Consider the following 22766-nt stretch of genomic DNA (forward strand, 5'->3'; position numbering starts at 1 on the left):
AAAGCACCTGTCTGTAATTCATCTTGTTACCGATGTTTGGAATCTGCTTTTAAACGCTCTTTTTGTGGTTTCTGTGTGAAAGCACCGCTGTGGCTGTGAACAGTGGGAGCTCTCACCTCAAGCTTCCGTGGTTCTGGGGGCTTGAACTCACAGTGCAAGAGCAAAAAGTTACCTTTTGAACACAAAACCATCCTGTCCTTGGCACCCTGCTGCCTTTCATACCCTGGACATCCTCCTGAGGCCACAAGGTTGGTGGATTTCTGTTGGAGAAAGAAGGGCTGGGAAAAACTGAACTCATCCTATTGAGGGAGAAAATGCAACCTGGGGTGAAATTCAATGTGCAGGGCCAGGCTGGATGGGCTTGGAACAACCTGCTCTGCTGGAAGTGTCCCTGCCCGTGGAATGAGGTGGTCCCTAAGCCCCTTCCAACCCAAACCATTCCCTGACTCTGGGAACACCTTTCCCCGTGGGAGTGTGGAGCTGCCTTAAATTCCTGACGGGCTCCTGCTTCCTGCTGCTGTGAGAGCCGAGACTGCCTGGAAAGAGGGAGAAGCTGGCAGTGAAACCCTGCCCTGCTGGGCCTGGCAGGGCTGTCTTATCAGGGCTGTGCCACAGCCCCGCTCTCACTGCTGCAAAAGAGGAAACGGGAGCACAGGCAGAGGGCTCAGACTTCCCACTGCTTAACTGCGACAAGCTGGTGCAGGAAGACCAAGGAAAATCCCACTTGACGCGGCATTTTCTCACTTCCAGTGGCCAAAAGGGCTTTTTTTTTGGGTTTTATCCTGCCCTCCTTTCATCTTCTGTTGTCTGAGTTGTTATCTTACCTCGTCTCCGAGTTGCTCGGGGCAGAGCTGTCAGATGGACTCGGCTGAGGGGAGTTCCCTGCCCGGGCACGGCTGAAGTGTCCCAGCCCTGCTGGCTCTGACTGCTCCGAGTGCACAATGACAACGATGGACGCCAGCCCAAGGAGCAGCACTGCTGCAAAGGTGGGTCTGGATTTTGGGCAGGGAAGGGTTTGGTGTTTGAATTCATTGGGATTCTTGGTGATGTTGGAAGTAGCAGCGATGAGACCCCTCCGGTTGTGGCCTTCATGGCCAGAGGGACACTGAGGGGCTGGAGCGTGGCCAGGGAGGGGAATGGAGCTGGGGAGGGATGGAGAATTCCTGAGGGAGCTGGGAAGGGATGGAGAATTCCTCAGGGGGCTGGAAAGGGATGGAGAATCCTGAGGGAGCTGGGAAGGGATGGAGAATTCCTGAGGAGGTGGGAAGGGAATGGAGAATCCTGAGGAGCTGGGAAGGGATGGAGAATTCCTGAGGAGCTGGGAAGGGATGGAGAATTCCTGAGGAGCTGGGAAGGGATGGAGAGTTCCTGAGGAGTTGGGAAGGGATGGAGAATTCCTGAGGAGCTGGGAAGGGGCTCAGCCTGGAGCACAGGAGCTCAGGGGCCCTTGTGGCTCTGCACAGCTCCTGCCAGGAGGGGACAGCCGGGGGTCGGGCTGTGCTCCAGGGAACAGGGACAGGAGCAGAGGGAATGGCCCCAGGGGGCTCGGGGGGGCGGGGTACCAGTAGGAATTTCCCCATGGAAAGGGGCAGGAATTGGAGCTGCCCAGGGAGGGTTGGAGTGCCCATCCCTGGAGGTGTCCAAGGAATTCCTGGAGGTGGCACTCGGGGCTCTGGGCTGGGGACAAGGTGGCATCAGGCACAGCTGGGAACTGTGGTCTCAGAGGTCTCTGCCAGGCTCAGGTCTGTGTTCTGTGAAGTGTTTGGGTTCCTCATCTCGGGGCACAGAAGGCTCTGATGTCCCCCTGTGCTTTTCATGGTGACAAAACCACTGACAGGGAGAAATGGCTTCCTGGTGAGGATCCTGGATAAAGCAGAATTGAAAACCAACAAGTACCTGGAAATAAGCACATTTGTGAAATTATAAAGATATAATGTCAAGGTCCCACCTTACTGCTGTGCTGCAGTGACATTAGAGACACAGATCCTTTCTTTGCCAGCCCTGCTGCCCTCTTGCATGACATAATTTCTTTATGTTACATGTAAACCAGAAAACATTTTGAAACACTCTGTGTTCCTATTTTGAAAGACTGGACGCAGTGTATAAGGTTTGTTACACTTATTTCTGTTTCCATATTCCATCTAGATTAATTTTCTATACATCAGAGGCTCTGCTGCTGTAAGGGTTGGAGAATGCTGAAATCTCAGTTCAAAGTCAATGCCTTGCTGTCCTGCTGACTGCAAGTTTAAGTGTACTGGAATTGGGATTTTCATTGTGGATTATGATCTCAGTGTTTACTGTAAATAAACTGCCTCCTGGAAATTTAACACAAAATGTTATTGGGGGGGAAAAGCTTAGTAGGAGCTCAATGAGTCATTTTTTTACACTCCAAATTTTCCATCAAGGCTTGTAAAGAGCAGGGGGCTACTTTTCACATTGAGTCATCAGGAACTGAGGCAGGGTATTTTTCATCTCTAGAAGAATTTTCTATTTCTACATATATTTCCAATTCTCTTGAGTGGATTGTCAATAAATCAATGTAATGGTAGCAAACTGATTAGCTGTTCTTCTGTGAGCATTTTAGACATGGCCAGAGCCCACCCAGTCAACTTCAGCTGAGTAATAAAACACCAAAATCCTTTCTGCAGCATCATTTATGAGCTCTTTATAAATCCCCTACCACCCTGGCAGTACTGTTTATTACAATACTTATATTAAAACACAAAGGTTTGGTTTTGTTTTTTTTTTAATTTCTCTCTGCACTCCTTGAAGCACCAACCCTGAGCAGCATTGCTGTGACAGGAAACGCTCTGCAATGATCCCTGTGCCCCAACTATTGCACCTGCAGGGGAAAACCCCTGTGAGAGGAGCTCAGGGTGAGCTCAGCCAGGGCTGGGCTTTGGTTGTTGTTGTTGTTGTGGTTGTTGTTGGTGGTGTTGTCATTGCCAGGGGCAGCACAGGAAGCCTTGCAGCCCTTGCTGCAACTTCAAACCCCCGTGGGCTCAGGGACTCCTGCAGTGGCACAGCTTTGGCTGAGGGAGAATGGGAGAGGGTTTGGATGTGCTTGAAGTGGGTCTGGAGTTTCTCTCTCCTGAAATGCCCCGTTCACATCTCCCCACCTCGCCCACAAATGCAGGTGTGGGGCTGACAGAGAGCTCACCTGCAAGGAGCTGGAGCTGCTGGAGAGGGTCCAGAGGAGGCTCCAGGGTGGGCAGGGGATGGGGCAGCTCTGCTGGCACAGCTGGCATTGTTCCCCCGGACAGGAGAAGCTCTGGGGGGAGCTCAGTGTGGCCTGGAGGAGCCAAGAGCAAAGATGGAGAGAGGATTTCCAAGGGGTGGAGGGACAGCACTCAGGGAATGGCTTCAAACTAACAGAAAAGAGGTTTAGGTTGGATATTAGGGAAAAAATCCTTCCCTGTGAGGGTGGGCAGGCCCTGGCACAGGTGCCCAGAGCAGCTGGGGCTGTTCTGGAGCCCTGGCAGTGCCCAAGGCCAGCCTGGACAGGGCTGTGAGCCCCTGGTACAGTGGGAGGGGTCCCCGCCATGGCAGGAAATCCCTCTGGGGTTCATTCATGGGAACATTTAAATTTATTTGAAAGTAGTTCTGTGGACACAACTGTGGGTTTGTAACTGATATTTCTCCATCATTTCAACTGCTGGAGCACCTGAAAAACTCCAGGGTAGCAAGTGGATGGCTCCTGATCACAGCATGAAGTGTCTGAAGGGGTCAAACTTCTGCTCCTGATGTTTAAAAAATAAAAAAGAAAGAAGAGAAAAACCAAAAAGGCGCTGAAATGGGCTGGTTTGTGCCAGCAATTCTTTCTCCTCTGGACAGCAGCTGGTTTGCTCCAGCCCAGAGGTGTAGATTTGGTTGATGAAGCTTTTCAATTCAGCATTTTCTATTGAAGATATTAGAGTCTTTTCTAGCTACAGGATCGTGGCTTTGGGAGCCAGTGTCTAATTTAATCTTGAAGCTACTGTGGAAAGAGGAAGGAAGAGGAGAAAAAACAAAAAGGCGCTGAAATGGGCTGGTTTGTGCCAGCAATTCTTTCTCCTCTGGACAGCAGCTGGTTTGCTCCAGCCCAGAGGTGTAGATTTGGTTGATGAAGCTTTTCAATTCAGCATTTTCTATTGAAGATATTAAAGTCTTTTCTAGCTACAGGATCGTGGCTTTGGGAGCCAGTGTCTAATTTAATCTTGAAGCTACTGTGGAAAGAGGAAGGAAGAGGCTTTTACCAGAGAAAAGCCAGCGAGTACAAAGGCAAAACCAGTAAAAATTTGCTAACTCCCAAGATATCCTGAGTCCAAAGTGGTAAAACGTGTGCACCAGCATGACCAGGACTCAGCTGTGGCCAAGCAAATAGCAACCATTAATCATTTTAAATAACATTCTACCTTAACTGTATTTAAGTCCAAGAAACAAAACCCTTCAGCTGCAGATCATGTTTAGCTTTCCTCCTTGGGTTTTCTGCCTCTGCAGGGTGAGGTGGTTTTGCAGGGGATTTATAACCACAAAGGGGATCTGTTCAGTTTTCTAAAGACAGATTAAAAGTGTATCAAAACTCACACCACTTTGAAGTAAAAAAAAAAAAATAAATAAATAAAATAAAAACAACTAAACAAACAAACAAAAACCCCAAACATAACAAACCAGGAGTAAAAAATGCTGCAGCAAAAAAGCTTCCAAATGCAGCCCTTTTGCTGGTGCAGCCCTGCTGCCCTGGGTTTTGTGCTCAGAGCAGGGCAGGCACTCCCTGCAGGGGAGTCTGTGTGTCCTGCACATCACCAGCTGCAGCCAGGGGCTCCCTGGAGAGAATTCTGCCACGTAATGAGCTCCCCCCACTGCCAGAGCTGCTTTCCTGGGGCTCCCAGCGAGCAGGAGGGGGCAGAGGCTGAGCTTTCCCTCTGCAGGCTTCCAGCCAGAGCCTCCAGAGCTGCCTGAGCCGCTCACAGGGCTGGGGACATCCTCCTCCTCCTCCTCCTCAGGTGATGGACTAACAGGGAAACGCAGCAAAATGAAGGTCAGTGGAAGCTCTGGGTTCTTTTCTTTCTGCTGCAGTTGATTTTGTGACTTTCTGATTTTATTTGTAGTGGACAGAGGGTAAAATCTGCATCCTGCAGGGTCTCTTTGCAATGTGTGCGTTCAGCTGATTTGCACATCATTAACGGAGCACGTGGTCTTAGTTTTTAAAATATAATCCAAATTAACTGTTTCTCAAGAGCATCAGCGTGGCAGAGGAGGGTGAGGGTTTGTTCTGTGTACACTGAGTAATGACAAGTTTATTAAAAATGATCATGAGTGACTCAGACTGGTCACTTCCACATTCTCTTGGAAAAAACGAGGTTAAGAGTTGAGCAGTGTATTACCTCAAAAGAGATGATGTTTTTGCATTGACCCCTAGAAAATGGGTAATGGAAATGTCTCAAGAATTGAGGTCACTGTGTGATGAGGAAAATGCCAAGTAATTTCAGTCTGTGAGCCTGGGAAAGCCTTTGCACTCGAGGCTAAGGACTGGCCACATCCTGCAGAGCTGTCTGCAAGGGGACCTGGGGCTCACAAGAGGAAAGCAGTGCTCATTTTTAGCAAATACTCTTTTCTCCTGGTGCAGGGGGGATGAGTGATGGACCAAACCCATTTTGCAGCGGTTTGTTGCAGTTTTCCCCAGCCCAGGCTGGGCTTTGTGCTGAGCAGGGCTCGGGCTGTGACAAGGAGTGGCTCAGCTGGGCAGGGCAGGGCTGTGCTGTCACCATGTGTCCCCTGCTAATGACAGCCAAGAGTCCAGCTGCTGCCTGGACCTGGGGACTCACGGCACGGATCAGCCCAGCTGGAAACCCCGCTCTGCCCGGAGAAATGTGACAATGGCAGTGACAGTCGTCCAGAAACCATCCACACCTCGATTTATTCAGTGCACCTCATTGCTCAGAAACACGAGCCTTGCGGGGCTGCGCAGAGGGCAGGGCGAGCACAAGGTTTTGGGGGGTGGGCACAAGATTTTGGAGGGATAAGCACAAGATTTTGGGGGGTGAGGATAAGATTTGGGTGGTGAGGACAAGATTTGGGGGGTGAGGACAAAATTTTGGGGGATGAGCACAAGATTTGGGGGGTGAGGACAAGATTTTGGAGGGGTGAGCACAAGATTTGGGGGGTGAGGACAAGATTTGGGTGGTAAGGACAAGATTTGGGTGGTGAGGACAAGATTTTGGGGGTGATCAGTGCAGCCAGAGAGCCCCAGGGGGCTGCAGCTGTGGGAGCTGTGCTGCTGCTGCCACACCAGGGACAAAGGGCACAGCACGCAGGGACAGCACCCTGGCACCTCCAGCAGCAGCAATTCCTGAAAATTTCCAGTTTTTCAAAGAAAATGTTTTGCCTGATTCACAGGAGGGTGAGGACCCTGCTCTGAGGAGGACACTTGTACCCAGCAGAACTTTCTCTGTAAAGCCACATTTAGGAATAAATGTAGTCAGGTGTCATCAAGATACTAAAAGCTTTAAAAAAGTCAAAAAACCCTAAAGTGATTGGGTGCATAAGGGAAAAAGAAAGGTCTGAGGACCCAAAGGCCAGGAATGCTCCCACAGGGAGTGCAGGGAGCAGCAGGAAGTTTTTGTTTTCCCTTGAACTTGGGCATGAGAGCACTCCTGTAAAAATGCTCTGAAATCCTGGCTGCACTTGCCCCTTCTGGTGATTTTAACACAGCCAGGATTTGATTGACTTTATTTGTGGAGAAAAGAGAGTTTGGGGGAAATTAGCAGAACTCCAGCTTGTAATTCTCACCTCTGCAGCAGTGCCCTGTGTGAAGCTGCAGGATCTGTAAGCTTGATTTTTTAACATGTATTTTTTTCTGTATTTGATCAAATTTAGAATTCAAAACCTGCTGATCAGCACCTGCTTCCACCCCCACAAAATCAATTAAAGCAATAAAAGCAAGTCCTGATGTTCATTCCTCCTTGAAGCCCACACAAAACTTCTGTATGAGCTGAACATTTATTTTCCAAAATACAAACACACAAAAGAAATGCAGAAGGACCTTCTGCGGGTCACAGGAAATGCTGCACACACAGGTGGAGAATGATGTGAGCTTTTAAGGTAAATTCTCCTTTTTTCCTGTGGATGTTGATGTGAACCCTCTACAATTAACTGAGCAAAATTTAAGTGACTCAACGTGGTCTGGGGTTTAAAAGGGAATTCTCAGGGAAGGCTGTTCCCAGCTAAGGGATGATGGAGAATGTTTATTTCTGCAGCTTTGCTGGGAGGTGAAGAGATTAACTGGAAGCTGCTCTGTAAACATGTCAGAGGTGTCTCTGATGCATGAGCAGAACTGTTTAGCAAACACAACCCTCTATCTCTTCCTCCTCAAATATTTTAGTCCCACTTTCCTGCAGTAAAAGAGCTCACTCATATATTGATGTGCTACACGAGAAATATTTCTCTTGATCCACAAAAACTCCCAGGATTAAACTGTCCACATAAACTCCCAGGATTAAACTATTTGCATGATCTCAATAGGGGTTTTTAGGAAGCAAATTGAAGATAATAAATGAAAAATATCTTTTTATCTGAAATGCTGTGCCCGTTCACATGAAATAATACAGGGTAGCAAACTGAGATTTCCAAATACAAACTGAGTGGGATGGGGGCAGAGAGAAATTATTTTGTGAGGCTTGTGGGCAAGATGCTGAAATTATCACGTGCTGTACATCACTGTGTTCACTTGGATTTTTCCAGCAATGTTTGTATCTATTTAATAATGATATTTCTTTCTGTTGCATGAAGATCAGGCTTGGGATAGGAGAGGCATCAGGAGATTTTGGTAACAGTGGGATGTTTCATCCTTAGCATAAATATCTATTGTGTACACAGAGCACAGATGTCACTGCGAGGGTATAAAATTTTACATTATAGAACTGGGCACTGATCAGCTTTACTGCCCTTAATTACAACTTCTCCATTAATAAACATGAGGCAGCAGCTTTCATCCCTATGACTCCCAAGGGCTGCCAAGGCTTTGTAGAGGGACCAGGGCTGGATAAGGATCTGCCAGCAACAAAGATGTGAGAAGTGCGGTTTGGGAGGGGAATTACTCTCTCCAGTAAAGGAGATGCTCTTGCAGCTAGATGAGAACTTTTGGAGTGAAGCTGTTCCACAGACCCTGCACTGTCAATCCCTCCAGTGTGGGGCCCTGCTTTGTCCTGGGCTGCCTGTGGGCTCTGGGGGTCCCAGTGCCTCGGGAGGGGCTGCAGGGAACACTTTTTTCTTCTTTTCCGGGTCTGTGCTTTGTCAGCAGCTTGTTTAAACCCAGTCAGTGAGAGCAGAGCCCCAGCACTGCCTCTCAAGGTGCTCTTTGTGGGGCTTTTAGGATGTTCTTTGTCTTAGGAGAGGTTTTACAGGGCTGCTGATGGGGACGAGGCAGCAAGGAAAGAAGGAAAACCACATGGACCTCACCTGAGTTGCTTTAGTGCTTTTTTTAAGGACAGAACACACAAAGCACCAGAGAACACTGCACAGCCAGAGCTCTGCTGGCTAACAGGGAAAAATGCAGATCCCAGTGCCCCCCAGCACAGCCCCTCCTCTCTGAGCATCCCGGAGGGCTCGGGATCCCGGGAATGCCGCGTTTGTTTAGAGTCAGGGCAGGGCAGGGATGCCTGTGCTCCCAGGAGAGGAGGGGGTGCCACAGTGATGCCTCACACACCTCCGGGGGGCTGGGGGAGCAGGCAGGGCTGGGCTCTGGCACAGCCTGCCCTGCAGATAACCCAGCCATGGCCCTGCAGACAGAGAGAGCACCCACCTCCTGCAGCTCCTGCTGTGGTGCTGAGACACTCTGCACCCTCTTGGAATACTCTGCACCACCCTGGAATCCTCTGCACCACCCTGGAATACTCTGCACCTCCCTGAAATACTGTGTACCTCCCTGAAATAATCTGTACCCTCCTGAAATGCTCTGCACCCTCCTGAAGCACTCTGCACCTTCCTGAAATGCTCTGCACCTTCCTGAAATTCTCTACACCTTCCTGAAATGCTCTGCACCTTCCTGAAACACTCTGCATTTTGCTGAAATACTCTGCACATTGCTGAAATATTGAAACACCGACAGGGGATGGCAAAGATGTGCTCTCCAACTCCACAGTACTGAGGGTTTGTCCTGAAACTTGGAATTTAATTAAGCCCTGCCTTAGCTGGAAAACCTTTAGGGTTTGTTGTTTGGTTTTTTTTCTTCTCTTTTAATGTCTTTTTTTTTACAGCTCCACTGACCCTGCTTGTGTGAGGTCTGACAATCTCTCAGTTCAGTCATGTTCTGCAGACTGGAGTTTTTTAGGGCTTGTCTCCATCACTTCTCTGGTCAAAGTCTTCATTTTTCCATCCCAGCTCTCTGGATGGGAGATGATCCATGAACAGATCTGTTTTCCAGCTAGGTCAGGTTCCTCAGAGTGCCCTATGATTTAATTGATTCATTAATTAACCTTCTTGGTTTGATTTGGGATGATTCTGGAGGTTCCTGGGTTTGTGTTGATCACAGGTGTGAGCCCACATGCCCCAGTGTGAGCTCCAGAAATGCAAAATCTGAGCCACAGTGTTCTGCTCAGCCTGGCCTCGGGCTGGGGGCTGCTGGCCTGGGATATTTGCATTTCTTGGTTGGCCAAACCAAGGGAATATGTGCTGAGCCTCGAGCAGGGACCCCTCTGATGCAAAGGTTTGTGTCTCTCATTATAAAATTAGGCTCAGCAGCATCTTGAGTGTGCTGTTTCCACAGGAAAAGGGAAATGTCAATATTTAGATGCCTTTTAAAACCACAGTGTGAACCAAAGGTTCCTCTCAGCTGTGTGGGTGCAAATAGGAAGGGCAGCCTTGCTGTGTGTGCCAGGCTCAGATCCTGAGCCCAGCCTTCCTGCCCTTCACCCATTTCCTGCGTGTGCCTGGATAAGGCTCTTCCCTTTGGAAAAGGGGCAGAGTTTTCCTCTGCCCACCCTCCTCGGGGCTGAAGAAGAGGATTTGTCCTCCAGAAGTGCAGCATCCAGCCCAAGGAGCCAGCAGTGTTGATGAATAACAGGAAAAGTTGGCTGTTCTCCTTTTTTTGTAGTGTAGAGCCCAGGCCCAGCCCAGGGGGGATTCCTGGGGGCCTGACTCCAACATTTGGCTTTGTCCCAATCCAAAGTGGACTCCCATGCTCAAGGCAAAAGCCAGGCTGGACCATGAGGCCAAGGGGGCTGCTGTCCAGCCCTGGCAGCTGCCCTGGTGCCACAAAAAGCCATTGTTCATGAAATGCCTGCAGCCAACAGCGGGCCCTGGTCGCCAGCTGAGCTGACAAATTTGAGTTCTTGAGCTGCAGCTTCAGGCCAGCTGCTGCCTCACAGCAAATGCTCTGCACAAAAATACAAGGCATCACGTTTCCTATTTGGGTGCTATCTCTCTGGACATTACTTGCACTTTCTGATAAGAAATTCATGCTGAGGCACAGCCAGTGTCCCACTGACTGGGGAGCAGACAGTCCATTTTAAAGCTAAAAGCAAAATCTATCTTGTACTGAAAAAAAAACTAAAAAATTACATCTGCAGATTTCTCTTTGCAAAAATGCCTCGGGTGACTAAAGCTACCTGCTGGCTCTGGCTGCTCCATCCCTGGAAGTGCCCAAGGCCAGGCTGGACAGGGCTTGGAGCAACCAGGGACAGTGGGGCAGGGGGTGGGATGAGATGAGATGAGATTTAAGGTTCTTTCCCACCCAAAGCATTCCATGATTCTGTGATCTTGTAATGAGTAAGTATGAGATGAAGAATTCACAGAATGACAATGAGAAAAACCCTATCTTTTATATAGGGATCACAGACTAGATCCCTATTTTTCATATTTCAGAATCATTAGGGTTGAAAAGGACCTCTGGAGATCACTGAGTCCAGCTCCCAGCCAAGGCAGGGTCACTGGAGCAGGTGGGAGGAATGCATCCAGGTGGGTTTGGGGTGACTCCCCAGAGGGAGATCCAAACCTCCCTGGGCAGCTGTTCCAGGGCTCTCATGGAAAGAGGTTCTTCCTCATTTTGAGGTGGAATTTCTTGTGTTTTACTTACAAATCCAATATATGTAAGTCTAATATAATAAATCTAAATAATGAAGATTAGCAGTGCTCTTCAAAAGCCTCAGGCAGGAAAAGGTGATGATGAAACATATCACAGTAATCTTACTATTATCTATTTCTTTATTGCACTGACCACAGCACACACAAGGTATGGGAATAAATCACATGGACTCAATTTTCTTCATGGTGGAACAAGCCCCTTCTTTATTCACATAACTGGTTTTTATACAGTTTTACAGACCTTGTGGGTTAGCAGCTTTCTTGCCAATCACTTTATTGGTCAGTAACAAGTTGTTATCCTGTATTGATTGGTCAAACTCTGGTCTGTAGTGCAGGGAAAGTTGTTTGTGAGAGATAGTTTTCATTTTTCTAACAGTGTAAAACCAGTTTACACAGGTGCAGGTTGTTTTTCACCCAGGAGTAGATTGTTATGTTAACAACTGCTCACACCAGGATTGCTTCACATGGGAATTGCAAAGTGCCAGCTTGCCTTAGAAGAAATGACAGGCCAGGCAGAGCAGGCTGATTTTATGAAGCCTTTCTTGATGATTTTCCTACCTCACTGCAACCATAAAGTGCCACATTTAACTCTGGCACCAGTGCTCCAGAGAGGCTGCTCAGTGTGAAAAGGGGTGGGTGAATCAAACCGAGATCCAAGTGGGAAGGGGATCCCAGCAGGGTGAGAACCAGGTGGAAAGCAGATTCCATCAGGGTGGGAACCAGATGGAAGGGATCCCAGCAGGGTGAGAACCAGGTGGAAAGCAGATTCCATCAGGGTGGGAGCCAGGTGGAAGGGATCCCAGCAGGGTGAGATCCAGGTGGAAAGCAGATTCCATCAGGGTGGGAACCAGATGGAAGGGATCCCAGCAGGGTGAGAACCAGGTGGGAAGGGGATCCTAGGAGGGTGAGAACCAAGTGGGAAGGGGATCCCAGCAGGGTGAGATCCAGGTGGAAGGGCATCCCAGCAGGGTGAGATCCAGGTGGAAAGGGGATCCCAGCAGGATGGGAACCAGGTGGGAAGCAGATCCCAGCAGGGTGGGAACCAGGTGGAAAGCGGATCCCAGCAGGGTGGGAACCAGGTGGGAAGGGATCCCAGCAGGGTGGGAACGCCGAGCTGGAAGCGAGGAGCCTGGCGGTGGGTGCGACACTGCGACACTGTGACAATGTGGGTGCGCTCCCTGTCCCCAGCACAGCCTGGCCAAGGCTCTCTACGACAACAAGGCGGAGTGCTCGGACGAGCTGGCGTTCCGCAGAGGGGACATCGTGACGGTGCTGGAGCAGCACGTGGCGGGCAGCGAGGGCTGGTGGCGCTGCTCCCTGCACGGCCACCACGGGCTGGCCCCCGCCAACCGCCTGCAGCTCCTGCCGCCCTCCACAGCCCACGGCCCCGCCGAGCCGCCAGCCACGCTCAGCATCTACCAGGTGCCCTCCGTGCCCAAGGCCACGCTGGCCTCGGCCACCTACGAGAAGATGGAGGGCTGGGTGCAGCCCCAGGCCGTGTACCAGGTGCCGGCCCTGGCGGCGCGGCTGCTCAGCGAGAGGACCAAGCGCTCCACGCAGCAGGTGAGCTCTGGAAAAGCAGATGTTGTTGTTTAAAACGATGGCTGGGAGGGGGGGGAAAAAAGGAAGCCTGAGATTTTCGGTGGTGTTTGCAGCAGAAGAATGATGGTGTTTAGGAAACTCCCATCAATTTATAGAATAGTGTGAGAAATGCTGCTCTGGGCGACAGATGAGAGTCTCTGCATTCCGTGCTCCCTCACCTTTCTGACAGTTTGAAACAGCTGTAAAACAGGGCAGGAAGTAAAGAATATACCATTTGTCTGGGAGAATCTATAAATGATTTACAAAGTTAAAATAACAAGAGACAGGACTTTCTCCAGCAGCCATCCAGAGCCCTCTGGGCACATGTGGAGTCTCTGCATCCATCTGCACAGGAACATGATTCATCATTTTTTAAAAATCACCCTTTGGTGTGTGATTGCTGGGTTTGGTCTGGTTTTCACTGTCTCCAGCAGCTCAGCAAGCTCAGAATTCTGCTGCCTCTCTCTTGTGCTGTCACTGGGCTTGCACCAAGCTGCAGCCCCTGCCAGATGCAGAAGGACACAAAGTTTTGTTGTGTGCCCTCAGCCAGTTTCTCTCCCAGCCTATTTCTGCTGCTGAGATGTTGACCAAGGTGTACAGGAGGGGAGCTGCCACCAGTTCCCTCAGTTACTGAGGAGAACAAACTGGTTTTCTAAGGTTTCATTGCAGCTCCCTTGCCTGGCTCTTCTTTCTCCCAGCTCCTCAAATGTACATGGAACATGCAATTTGATTACATCTCGCTGGTTTTAACATCAAAACCTTGTGCTTTCTTCAGGAAAAAATGAGTGGGGAATGTTTCATAATGAAAGGGAAATGGAGCAGGTGGGCACAGAGTTCAAGTGCAAGGTTTTGTTCAGTTCTGTGAGCTCTCCAGCCCTGGGTGGCTCTTTATTCTGTGTACGGAAATCACATTTGAAATTCTAATTGAAAAAGAAAAGGAAGAAAATCCAGCTATATAGTGTTTTAGGCTGATTTAATGATCGTTTGATTTATGGGGCTCATTCAGCCACCTTGCCTCCTGCTGTGTGGAAGGCCAGTCATGGAAACCATGCTGCTTCCTGCTGGGTGGCAGGTGGGTGCTGGAAAACAACAAACTCAGGGCATCCCTGCTGACCAAAACCTCATTTTCAGCTCTGCAGCTGCACTGCACAACCATAACTCAAAGTCAAACCGAGTACAGCTACAAGAGACTCTTCTGCACTTGCTGTCATTGATTTCTCCACAATTCCTGACCCTAAAGGAGCCATTTGCAAACTGAATCAGAAACTGGCATCAATTTTCCATGTTGTGCCAGCAAATCAGGTGGAAAATGTCATCTATTCATTATGTGGATGAATGGCCTGGCAGAGCAGCTCCTTGGCTCTCCCTGCCTCATCTCATGAATTTATCCACCTAAGCTGTGCCTAGTCTAAGAATGAAAAAGAGTGAAGGAGGAAAAAGAAATGTCCCAGCCTCTGATGATTATCCAGAAGTTGAGAGTGGGGCTGCCTGTGGCACAGTGTCCCAGCTGTCCCCACACCAGCTGCACCCTGGTGGTCACAAGCTGTCCCCAAGGCAGGGGAGCTCAGGGAGCACAGAACAATCCAGGCCATCCCACAGAGATCCTGTGGCACAGCTGGCAAAGCTCCTGCCATACTCAGCTGTCCTCTGAGCAGCTGGGAAAAGCCACTGTGAGTCTTTGAGGGAGCTGGTTGAAAGCAGTGAAACAAGAATAAATCCCTCAGAGCCTGGGTGTTTTCACCCCACAGAGAAACCTCCTTGCTTCTGCCTCACACCCAGGGCACCTTCTGGTTCTGCTGCCACTGACAGGACTTGCAGAAGTACCAGGATGTGATATCCAGTGAGTTTCCTTTCTGCTGGATTCTCAGATTTGTCCATCTGGAAGCAGACCTGGCCTAAGGATGGCTTTTATCTTTTACCCTTTCCCTCAGGGAAGCTGTGCCTCTTTTGCAAGGAAGGTGCTCATACTCAGGCACAGGTTGCCCAGGATTCCCCATCCCTGGAGCAGTTCCAGGCCACATTGGAGGGGGTTTGGAGCAGCCTGGGATAGTGGAAGGTGTTCCTGCCCTCTGCAGGGGGTGGAAGAGATGCTCTTGTAGATCCCTCCCAACCCAGAGCATTTTGTGACTCTGTGATTCTCCATCACAGCACTAAGAGGATTTGTGTTCACTCCTCATTCCCTGTTTCCAGGTGAGAGCTGAACCAGGCAGAGTGAAGCTGCACTCTCCTTCCTCCATCATATTTCCCCTACATTTAGCTGCTGCAGGACTTGCACAATGGCAATCACTCTCTCCAGCTGAAAACCAGTTTAAAGTTTAAAATTTCCTGTAATATCTCACCCCAGCAGTGTTTCTGGAGGTTTGCAGGGGCCCATTTATATATTAGCTGAGGGCAGCCAGGCTAAAGGCAGGCTGCATGAACAAAATTCCATCTTTTCGTGGTTGATTCTAAAAAAGAAAAATCCTAACCCAGCATTCATATTTTGTGACATTAATTGTCCCACAGATCTGGTCATGGCAGCTCAAATTATGATTTAATCAAAAAGGAGAATCTGACTGCAAAGATATAATTCCCTGTTTCTGGAGCTGGACAGGACATCAAGGTTTAATCCTTCCAAATGAGTCACTAGTTCATAACTACAGAATAATGCTCAGCCTGCACTTTTCTGCTGCTCTGACATTAAATTGGCTTGACCCAATGACTGTGGGCTTGGAGAAGTTGAAATTTCCCCACTTCCTTTTTTAAGTGGTTCTGCTTTTGGGCAGTTTAAAGGTTTTAAGTGATAACTGCAGCTGGATTTTCTCCAAATCTTTTCTGCCCTGTGGTTTGTAAGGCAGATTGTTTTTGTGCCAGTTCAGATCTTATCTAAAATGTACCAAACATGCTAGTAAAGGAGAATTATTTGAGAATAAACATGCTATTGCTCCTAAGGTCAGTTCCTATCTCGCACCTTCAGTGAAGAGCTGAAGTTTTTTATCACTTAGGAGTGACTACTCCAGCAGTGGCTTTTTCAGCTAAATGACTTTTCAAAGCTTCCTGTTGATGCAGTTTTATTATTATTATTTATTTTTTCTCCCCTCCAAGCACCTGTTTACCCTCCCCAGAGCCTGCAGGGCCTCAGCCCCAAACATCAGGGGTGAGGTGTACGATGTCCCCTCCTCGCAGCACCGCTCCCTGCTCCCACAGGTGAGTCCTGCCCCCTCCCTCCCTGCAGCTGCCACCTCAGAGCAGATCTGCAGTCAATTCCACTGTCACCCTGCTTGATTTTTGCCAATTTGGGAAGAAATAATCTCTTTTTAGCTCAAAACCTCAGTTCTCCTGAGTTTCTTAGACATTTAGAGCAATGTGTCTTAAATCTGGCGTGTTTCTAATAAACACTTCCATTTTTTCTGTCAGTAACACTGATAGAAAAACACTGATAGATATCAGTGACACTGATACAGAAAATTCAAAAAGACATCTCTAGTGTCACCCTCTCTACCTTGGAATCCATGGGAAAATGCCTTACTGACAGAAAAAAATGGAAGTGTTTATTAGAAATGCACCAGATTTAAAACACATTGCTCTGAATTTCTTAGAAAGTCTGGAGAACTGAGACTTTTGAGCTAAAAATGGATGATTTTCTTCCCAATTTTACAAAAAGCAAACGGGGTGACAGTAGAATTGACCTGTCACCCGCTCTGCCTCGGAATCCCTGAGGAAAGCTGGGGGTGTCATTTGGTGGGGGTGTCTTGGGGATGTTTAGAGAAGAGTCACAAGCGCATGCCCAGCAAGAAATTAAATGTCACCTCCCCACCCTCCTCCTAGAAATAACACACCCTGGCTTTGGTCACATCCCCATGATGTGTCCTGTTACATAATCCTGTCCCTGGTGCTGTCCCACTCCCCTGGGCTCAGTGAATGTCTCATTTCTTCCACCTCTGAGAGGGGACAGGCACCAGTCCCCAGCCTGTCCTGTCACCTCCCACAGCAAGGAGTGAGTGGCACTGCAGCACATCCAGGGCTCCCCACTCCCTGCTGCCCCTGGCAGTGCAGGCTGGAGCCCAGTCCATCATTATCCACAGATTTCCTGGGTGACCCCTGCTCAGACCCAGACCTACTCATGCGTGGCCCAAAGCCTTTGATCCCACTCAAGGCCCCAGTGGGCTCTAAGGAGGATCAAAATAAACCAATTTTCTTCCCTTTGAGCAGAGTGGTGCCACTCCCCCCAGCACACGGAAGGGCTCCATGCTGGGCAGATCCCCTGAGCAGAAGCAGAAGCAGCTGTACAACATCCCATCCAAGCCAGAAAAAGGAGGAGCTGGCAGCCAGGACTCACCAGCAGGCAATGTAAGTAAGGCTTGGTGGGCACAGAAGAATCTGTCACTCCTAGCATGCCTGCCTTGGAGCAGGGACAGGTTTCCCATCTCCTCCCCACTGTTTCTTACACAACAAATGGTCCTGAGTGTCCCTTTTCCAGCTTAGACTCCAGCTGTATGCACAAATATTTGTATCAAGCAAAATTTAAAGTCATTGAAGATGTTTGAGCAGAGTCAGTGGTGTCTGTTGGTGAGTTATTGCTTGAAAGGGTGTGCATGTGAGTGGGGAAAAAAATCAAGTGTCTACAGATTTCACTGGCTGGGGACTCTGCTGTAGGATCTAATCACCTGTGCTCCAAATATTTTACCTTTGATACATGCAGCTTGTGCATGTTGGAAAATAAAAAATAGAGGCAGCCTTTCTGTGGTGCTGTTCCACTGACATCAGTGGAGTTGCACACATCTGTGTGCTCTGAGAATTCAGTTCTGCTTCTCATTCTTGTTCAAAAAGATGGTTTATGAACCCTCTGTGCTCTGTTGCAGTTATATGATGTCCCTCCCAAAAGAGAGCTCGATGACTCAGAAAATAAATCTCAGAAGAAGTGCTGGGGCCATTACAACACCTTGCCAAACCCTCGGAAATCCGAATGGATTTACGATATTCCAGTATCCCCTGAAAATTCCGGGTTCAAAGCCAACCCTCCTGGGCAGCCTGTGGAGAAGCAGGTGCTGTATGACATTCCCCCAGCCAGGTACAAGGCTGCAGCCACAGCCACTGAAGGCAGGGCTGGGAATCCACAGCTGTACGACATTCCACCGGCCCAGCGGAAATTAACGCTTCCAGCAATCCCCCTGTACGACGTTCCACCCTCACGGGACGTGCTCCTCCTGCCACAGAACAGCAGCTCTGAGCTGCCCCCGAGGCTCCTGGCTGCCAAGGCTGAGAATCAGATCTCTGAGGAGAACGTTTATGATATTCCCAAAGGTTTGCCCAGTGCTGGACACTCCAAAGAGATGGAAAACAGTGATGGCTCGAGAGACCAAGCACACGGTGCTTCTCCACAGCTCTCCTTGGATGCCAAGTCAGAAAATGACAGTTTGTGTGTCTCTAGTGTGGACAGCAGAAGCAGCACTCTCTCCTCATCCTCCAGCTCTGCTGCTGAGTCATTTTCTACACTGTCGCCATCACCAGAGCCTGTCCAAGAAATCAAACTGGAGCTGGAAGCAGCCATCGAGACCCTGACTCGGCTGCAGCACGGCGTGTCCAGCTCCATCGCCAGTTTAATGATCTTTGTGAGCAGCAAGTGGAGATTGCAGGAGCACCTGGAGAAAAGCCTGGAGGAGATCCACAGAGCAGTGGACCACATAAAGGTATCACTTGGCGAGTTCCTGGCCTTTGCTCAAGCCCTGAAGGGAAACGCCTCCAACCTCACGGATAACAACCTGCAGGCCAGAATTAAAAAGCAGCTGGAAATCCTCATGAATTCCTACAAAATATTGACAGAAACGAGGGAAGCTCTCAACAGCTGCAGCTGGTCCCTGGAGGCTTTGGTGCTCAGGAAGCCCCAGAACAACCCTGATGACCTGGATCGCTTCGTTATGGTGGCCAGGACAATTCCAGACGATATCAAGAGGTTTGTGTCCATCATCATCGCCAACGGGAAGCTGCTCTTCAGGAAGAACGAGAAGGAGCAAGAAAAGAAGCAGCCAGAAGTGAACCTGGAATGCAAAATGGCAAAACAAATCCCAGTGCCAAGAAGAGTAGAAATTGAGTCACTCCAGAGAAATGCTCCTCAGAAATCCAGCCAAAGCCAGGTCCCTGTGGAGAAACCAGAAGAAAATTGCAGCGAGGATTGTGATTATGTCCAGTTACAGGTCAGTGACACGGGGGTTTATTTTCTGTACTCCTCACCCTTTGCAGGTGTTGGGCTGTTAACATCAGCACTATTCCACCTTTGCAGTGCCACATTCAGTTTGCTCTATGTCCCACTTTCCAGGCTTTACGAAGATCCAGGACTTTGTGACAGTGCTGGATGGCACGTGTACAATGAGCAGTAGAGAGAGTGAGAGAAAATCAAAATTTTTATCACTCTTGCCAGCTTAAATTCATTTGGGAAGTAGGTTTCATTGGAAGTTAGCAACACCTTACGTCTCTTTTCACTCACAGTTCTCTTCCTGCCACTACATTGTGTCTAGCACGACAGGAGATGTTCCTTCCTAACTTGATGTGTCATGGAAATCCTGTTTGCATAGAAATTAAACTCTGTGAATTATCACATTTATTTGTTGGAATCATTCTGGATGATTGTAAGAATCTCCTTAGAATCACTAAAGTATCTACTAAGAATATCTCCCTTAGTTTCCCAAAGAAATGCTGATTGTCCTTAAAATTTAGGGAATGTTACATTGAAATGTTTTGTTGATGTTGCTTTCAGTCTCAGATTTTGCAAGATCAGGCACTGCATTTTTAGGAGGAAAAAACCTACAGCTCCTTCTAATAAATCCCCCACTTCTATTTGCAACATGAAGGCTGCAGAACAAGCAGTTGTTTCCCCGTGAAATAAGAGAAAACCACATTTTTATTTAAATACTTTATGTAGTTGTTTCAACTTTGCTTTCATTTCAATTTGTAACAGGCACAGAAAGTCATTTCAGGTAAAGAAGTAGCAAAGAAGAGTACAGAGTCAAACCCAAAGGTATTTCTGACTTGGAAAATATTATTTATGAGGGCTTTTAGTCCCTGATTTCTGTGCTTGCTAAACTCAGAATAATCTGCATTCAGACACCCATGTCTACACATAGAGACCTATTTGCTTCTCAGAGATCATTTTCCCAGAATTACTGCTGAAAACCTGTGAAGAACACTTATTTACCTCAATCAAACAACTCCAGTTTGATGTCATACCATTTATTTTATTGCCTTTCAGCATCATTTGAGATAAGGCTGTGAGGATCAGTATTTCAAAGTATCTTGTCGTGCACTAGCACAAAATTGCCTTGTTTTGTGCATTTTAATCATTCATAACCCTGATTAGATCCATTAAAGATCAATGTTTTGTATTATTTGAAAGCTTCAAGGCCAGGCTGTGTAAAGGATTGATGTTCAGCTGCAGCACTTTGCGTGCTATCCAATATTAAAATTGTATTTAGGAGGAAAAAAGCAATCAGGAGAATTTCCAACACTTTATGGAAAGAGAAATTACTGTAAAGGCTCCGGGGTGTGGCGATTTGGAGACCACAAAAATTCAGGGTAGAGCAACCACAGAAACAACCAGCGTGTGACGCCAGGCTGAATCTATTTCTATTTTAACCCTTTCTCCAGGTCTTGCCATGTGCAAAAAAGACTGAAAACGCCAGCAGGAAAATCCCCCTCCCCGAGCACTGCAGGCTGTGCTTCGCTGCCCTGCACAAGGCCATCGGCGTGTTCACCGCCAGCCTCAGCAGCCAGCAGCCCCCCGAAATCTTCATCTCCCACAGCAAACTCATCATCATGGTGGGCCAGAGGCTGGTGGATTCCCTGTGCCAGGAGAGCCAGGAGAGGGAGGCCCGGAGCGACGTCCTGCACGGCAGCAGCCGCTTCTGCAGCCTCCTGAAGAAGCTGGCCCTGGCCACCAAGAGCGCGGCCCTCACGTACCCCAACGCCGAGGCCAGCCGGGAGCTGCAGGAGCACACCGAGGAGCTGGCCCAGTACGCGCAGCAGTTCCGAGCCATGCTGGACTGAGGGACCGCTGCTCCTCGGGGCACTGCTCGCACACAGCTCCCTGAGGGACTCGCTGCCCGCAGGTGAAGATCCCCACGCTCAGAATTCCCTCCAGGAATTCCCTGGTAGCAGGTGAAGATCCCCACACTCAGAATTCCCTCCAGGGACTCACTGGCTGCAGGTGAAGATCCCCACTCAGAACTCCCACCAGGAATTCCCTGGGTGCCAGTGCAAGTGAAGATCCCCCTACTCAGAATTCCCTCCAGGAACTCCCTGGATGTCAGTGCAGGTGAAGATCCCCACGCTCAGAATTCCCTCCAGGGACTCACTGGTAGCAGGTGAAGATCCCCACACTCAGAATTCCTTCCAGGAATTGCCTGATAGCAGGTAAAGATTCCCTCACTCAGAACTCCCACCAGGAATTCCCTGGGTGCTGGTTCATGTGAAGATCCCCACACTCAGAATTCCCACCAGGAATTCCCTGGATACCTCTACAGGTGAAGATCCCCCCACTCAAAATTCTCACCAGGAATTCCCTGGGTGTACTGTTGGCAGGTGAAGATCTCCATTCAGAATTCCCACCAGGAATTCCCTGGGTGCTGGTTCTGGTGAAGATGCCCACACTCAGAATTCCCACCAGGAATTCCCTGGGTGCTCTGGTAGCCAGGGGAAGATCCCCACAGCAGCTGATGCAGAAGAATTAAATCTGCACTTTCCACTCTTCACGTCCTGCCTGGAAATGTCATTGTCACAGCAGCTGGGTGGGAATGTTTGCTGTGTATTGGAGCAAAAGTTGTTGATTATGGGACTGATTTCTTATTTTTTATTCTCTATGTATGTCTGATAAATGTATTTTCCTTTTTAATTTTTTTTCTGTTCCTGTAAAGTCTGTCTTCTTCACCTTCACATCCTGCCTGGAAATGTCATTGTCACAGCAGCTGGGTGGGAATGTTTGCTGTGTATTGGAGCAAAAGTTGTTGATTATGGGACTGATTTCTTATTTTTTATTCTCTATGTATGTCTGATAAATGTATTTTCCTTTTTAATTGTTTTTTTTTCTGTTCCTGTAAAGTCTGTCTTTAAATGTAGCTGCACAATGTTCTGTAACTTATGATATTCCAATATCAATAGTTTCCTGAGGAGTTTACTCAAAATTTGTAATGTCAGGTTTGGTTTGGGTTTTTTTCAACAGCTGCAAAGCTAATTTTTGGTTTTAACAAATGCAACACAGTGCAAAATCTGGTGAGTAGGAAATGCACCAGGCTGGTACTTGAGCACAGAAAAAAACTTTGGGAGAAGTCCTGACTCCTGATAAATCCCCAGGAAGCACATCATCCTCTGTCACAGCCCAGAGCTCCCAGAGCACTTCTCCATCTGGGGAAAAAAACATTTCTTTCAGTCCCTAAAGGTGCACAGGCTCTGAGCAGCTGGACAGTTGATGTTATTCCCTACTGGAATTCCATTTATTTCGGTCACTAGAGGTGCAGAGCTTTGGGCAGCTGGACAGGTGATGTTATTCCCTGCTGGAATTCCCGCTCTGGGCTCCAGCCCAGCCCTCAGAGCCTTGGCCTGTGCAGGTTTTTAACTTTATCCCCCAGTTTTCTGGACATAAAAAATTCTGGGTGTGACAAAGACACTCCGGCCTCGCGCGGCTACACCCGCGCTAATTGTAATTAGTTCTGCGAATTAATTTATTTTACGGCTACAAGGCCCGGCCTTTGCTGGGTGTCCGCCCTCACAAGGGACAATCACGGCGTGAGCAGCCCCGGGGAGCCGCTGCCCCCTCAGCATCGTTCTCCTTGTCACCCCCGTGTTTTCGGGGTGATTTATCGCCGACATGGGTCACTATCACCGCGACATCACACTCGGGACAGCGCTCGCATCCCCCCGGGAATTCTGTGGAGCAAACTCGCTCCTGTGCCGCCCCTGACGGAGCTGAGGGCGGGACGCGCCTCCTCAGCGCCCCCGCCAGCCCGCACCGCCTCGGGAGCGCCTCGTTTGGCCGGAAATCCTCCCAAAATGGATATCCCGGGGGATTTCCTCATAAAAACCAGGGATAAACCTGCGGGAAAGGGGCGGGAAGGCCGCTGGGAACACCCTCCTCCCCTCCCGCTGAGGTGGTACGT

The 22766-nt window shown here is 48.9% G+C and overlaps 1 protein-coding gene across 1 annotated transcript; it reads left to right on the forward strand.

Moving 5' to 3' along the window:
- The first annotated feature begins 220 nt into the window (after window positions 1-220).
- Window positions 221-21461, forward strand: CASS4 (Cas scaffold protein family member 4). The gene is made up of 6 exons (XM_041417935.1): window positions 221-986; window positions 12250-12624; window positions 15727-15828; window positions 16834-16971; window positions 17484-18815; window positions 20263-21461. The coding sequence occupies exons 1-6, from the start codon at window positions 942-944 to the stop codon at window positions 20659-20661; spliced, it is 2391 nt and encodes a 796-aa protein (XP_041273869.1). The 5' UTR covers window positions 221-941; the 3' UTR covers window positions 20662-21461.
- Window positions 21462-22766: the final 1305 nt, after the last annotated feature.

This window comes from Onychostruthus taczanowskii, unplaced genomic scaffold (assembly GCF_017590055.1).
Source record: "Onychostruthus taczanowskii isolate IOZ18803 unplaced genomic scaffold, ASM1759005v1 scaffold57, whole genome shotgun sequence".
NCBI lineage: Eukaryota > Metazoa > Chordata > Aves > Passeriformes > Passeridae > Onychostruthus > Onychostruthus taczanowskii.

What these genes read in the sequence shown, in the direction of transcription:
- CASS4 (XM_041417935.1), top strand. Translation starts at nt 942, where the DNA reads ATGACAACGATGGACGCCAGCCCAAGGAGCAGCACTGCTGCAAAG. An exon ending in GGAGCAGCACTGCTGCAAAG is followed by an intron (nt 987 to 12,249) that starts GTGGGTCTGGAT and finishes CCCTGTCCCCAG; the next exon opens with CACAGCCTGGCCAAGGCTCT. An exon ending in GTGATTATGTCCAGTTACAG is followed by an intron (nt 18,816 to 20,262) that starts GTCAGTGACACG and finishes CCCTTTCTCCAG; the next exon opens with GTCTTGCCATGTGCAAAAAA.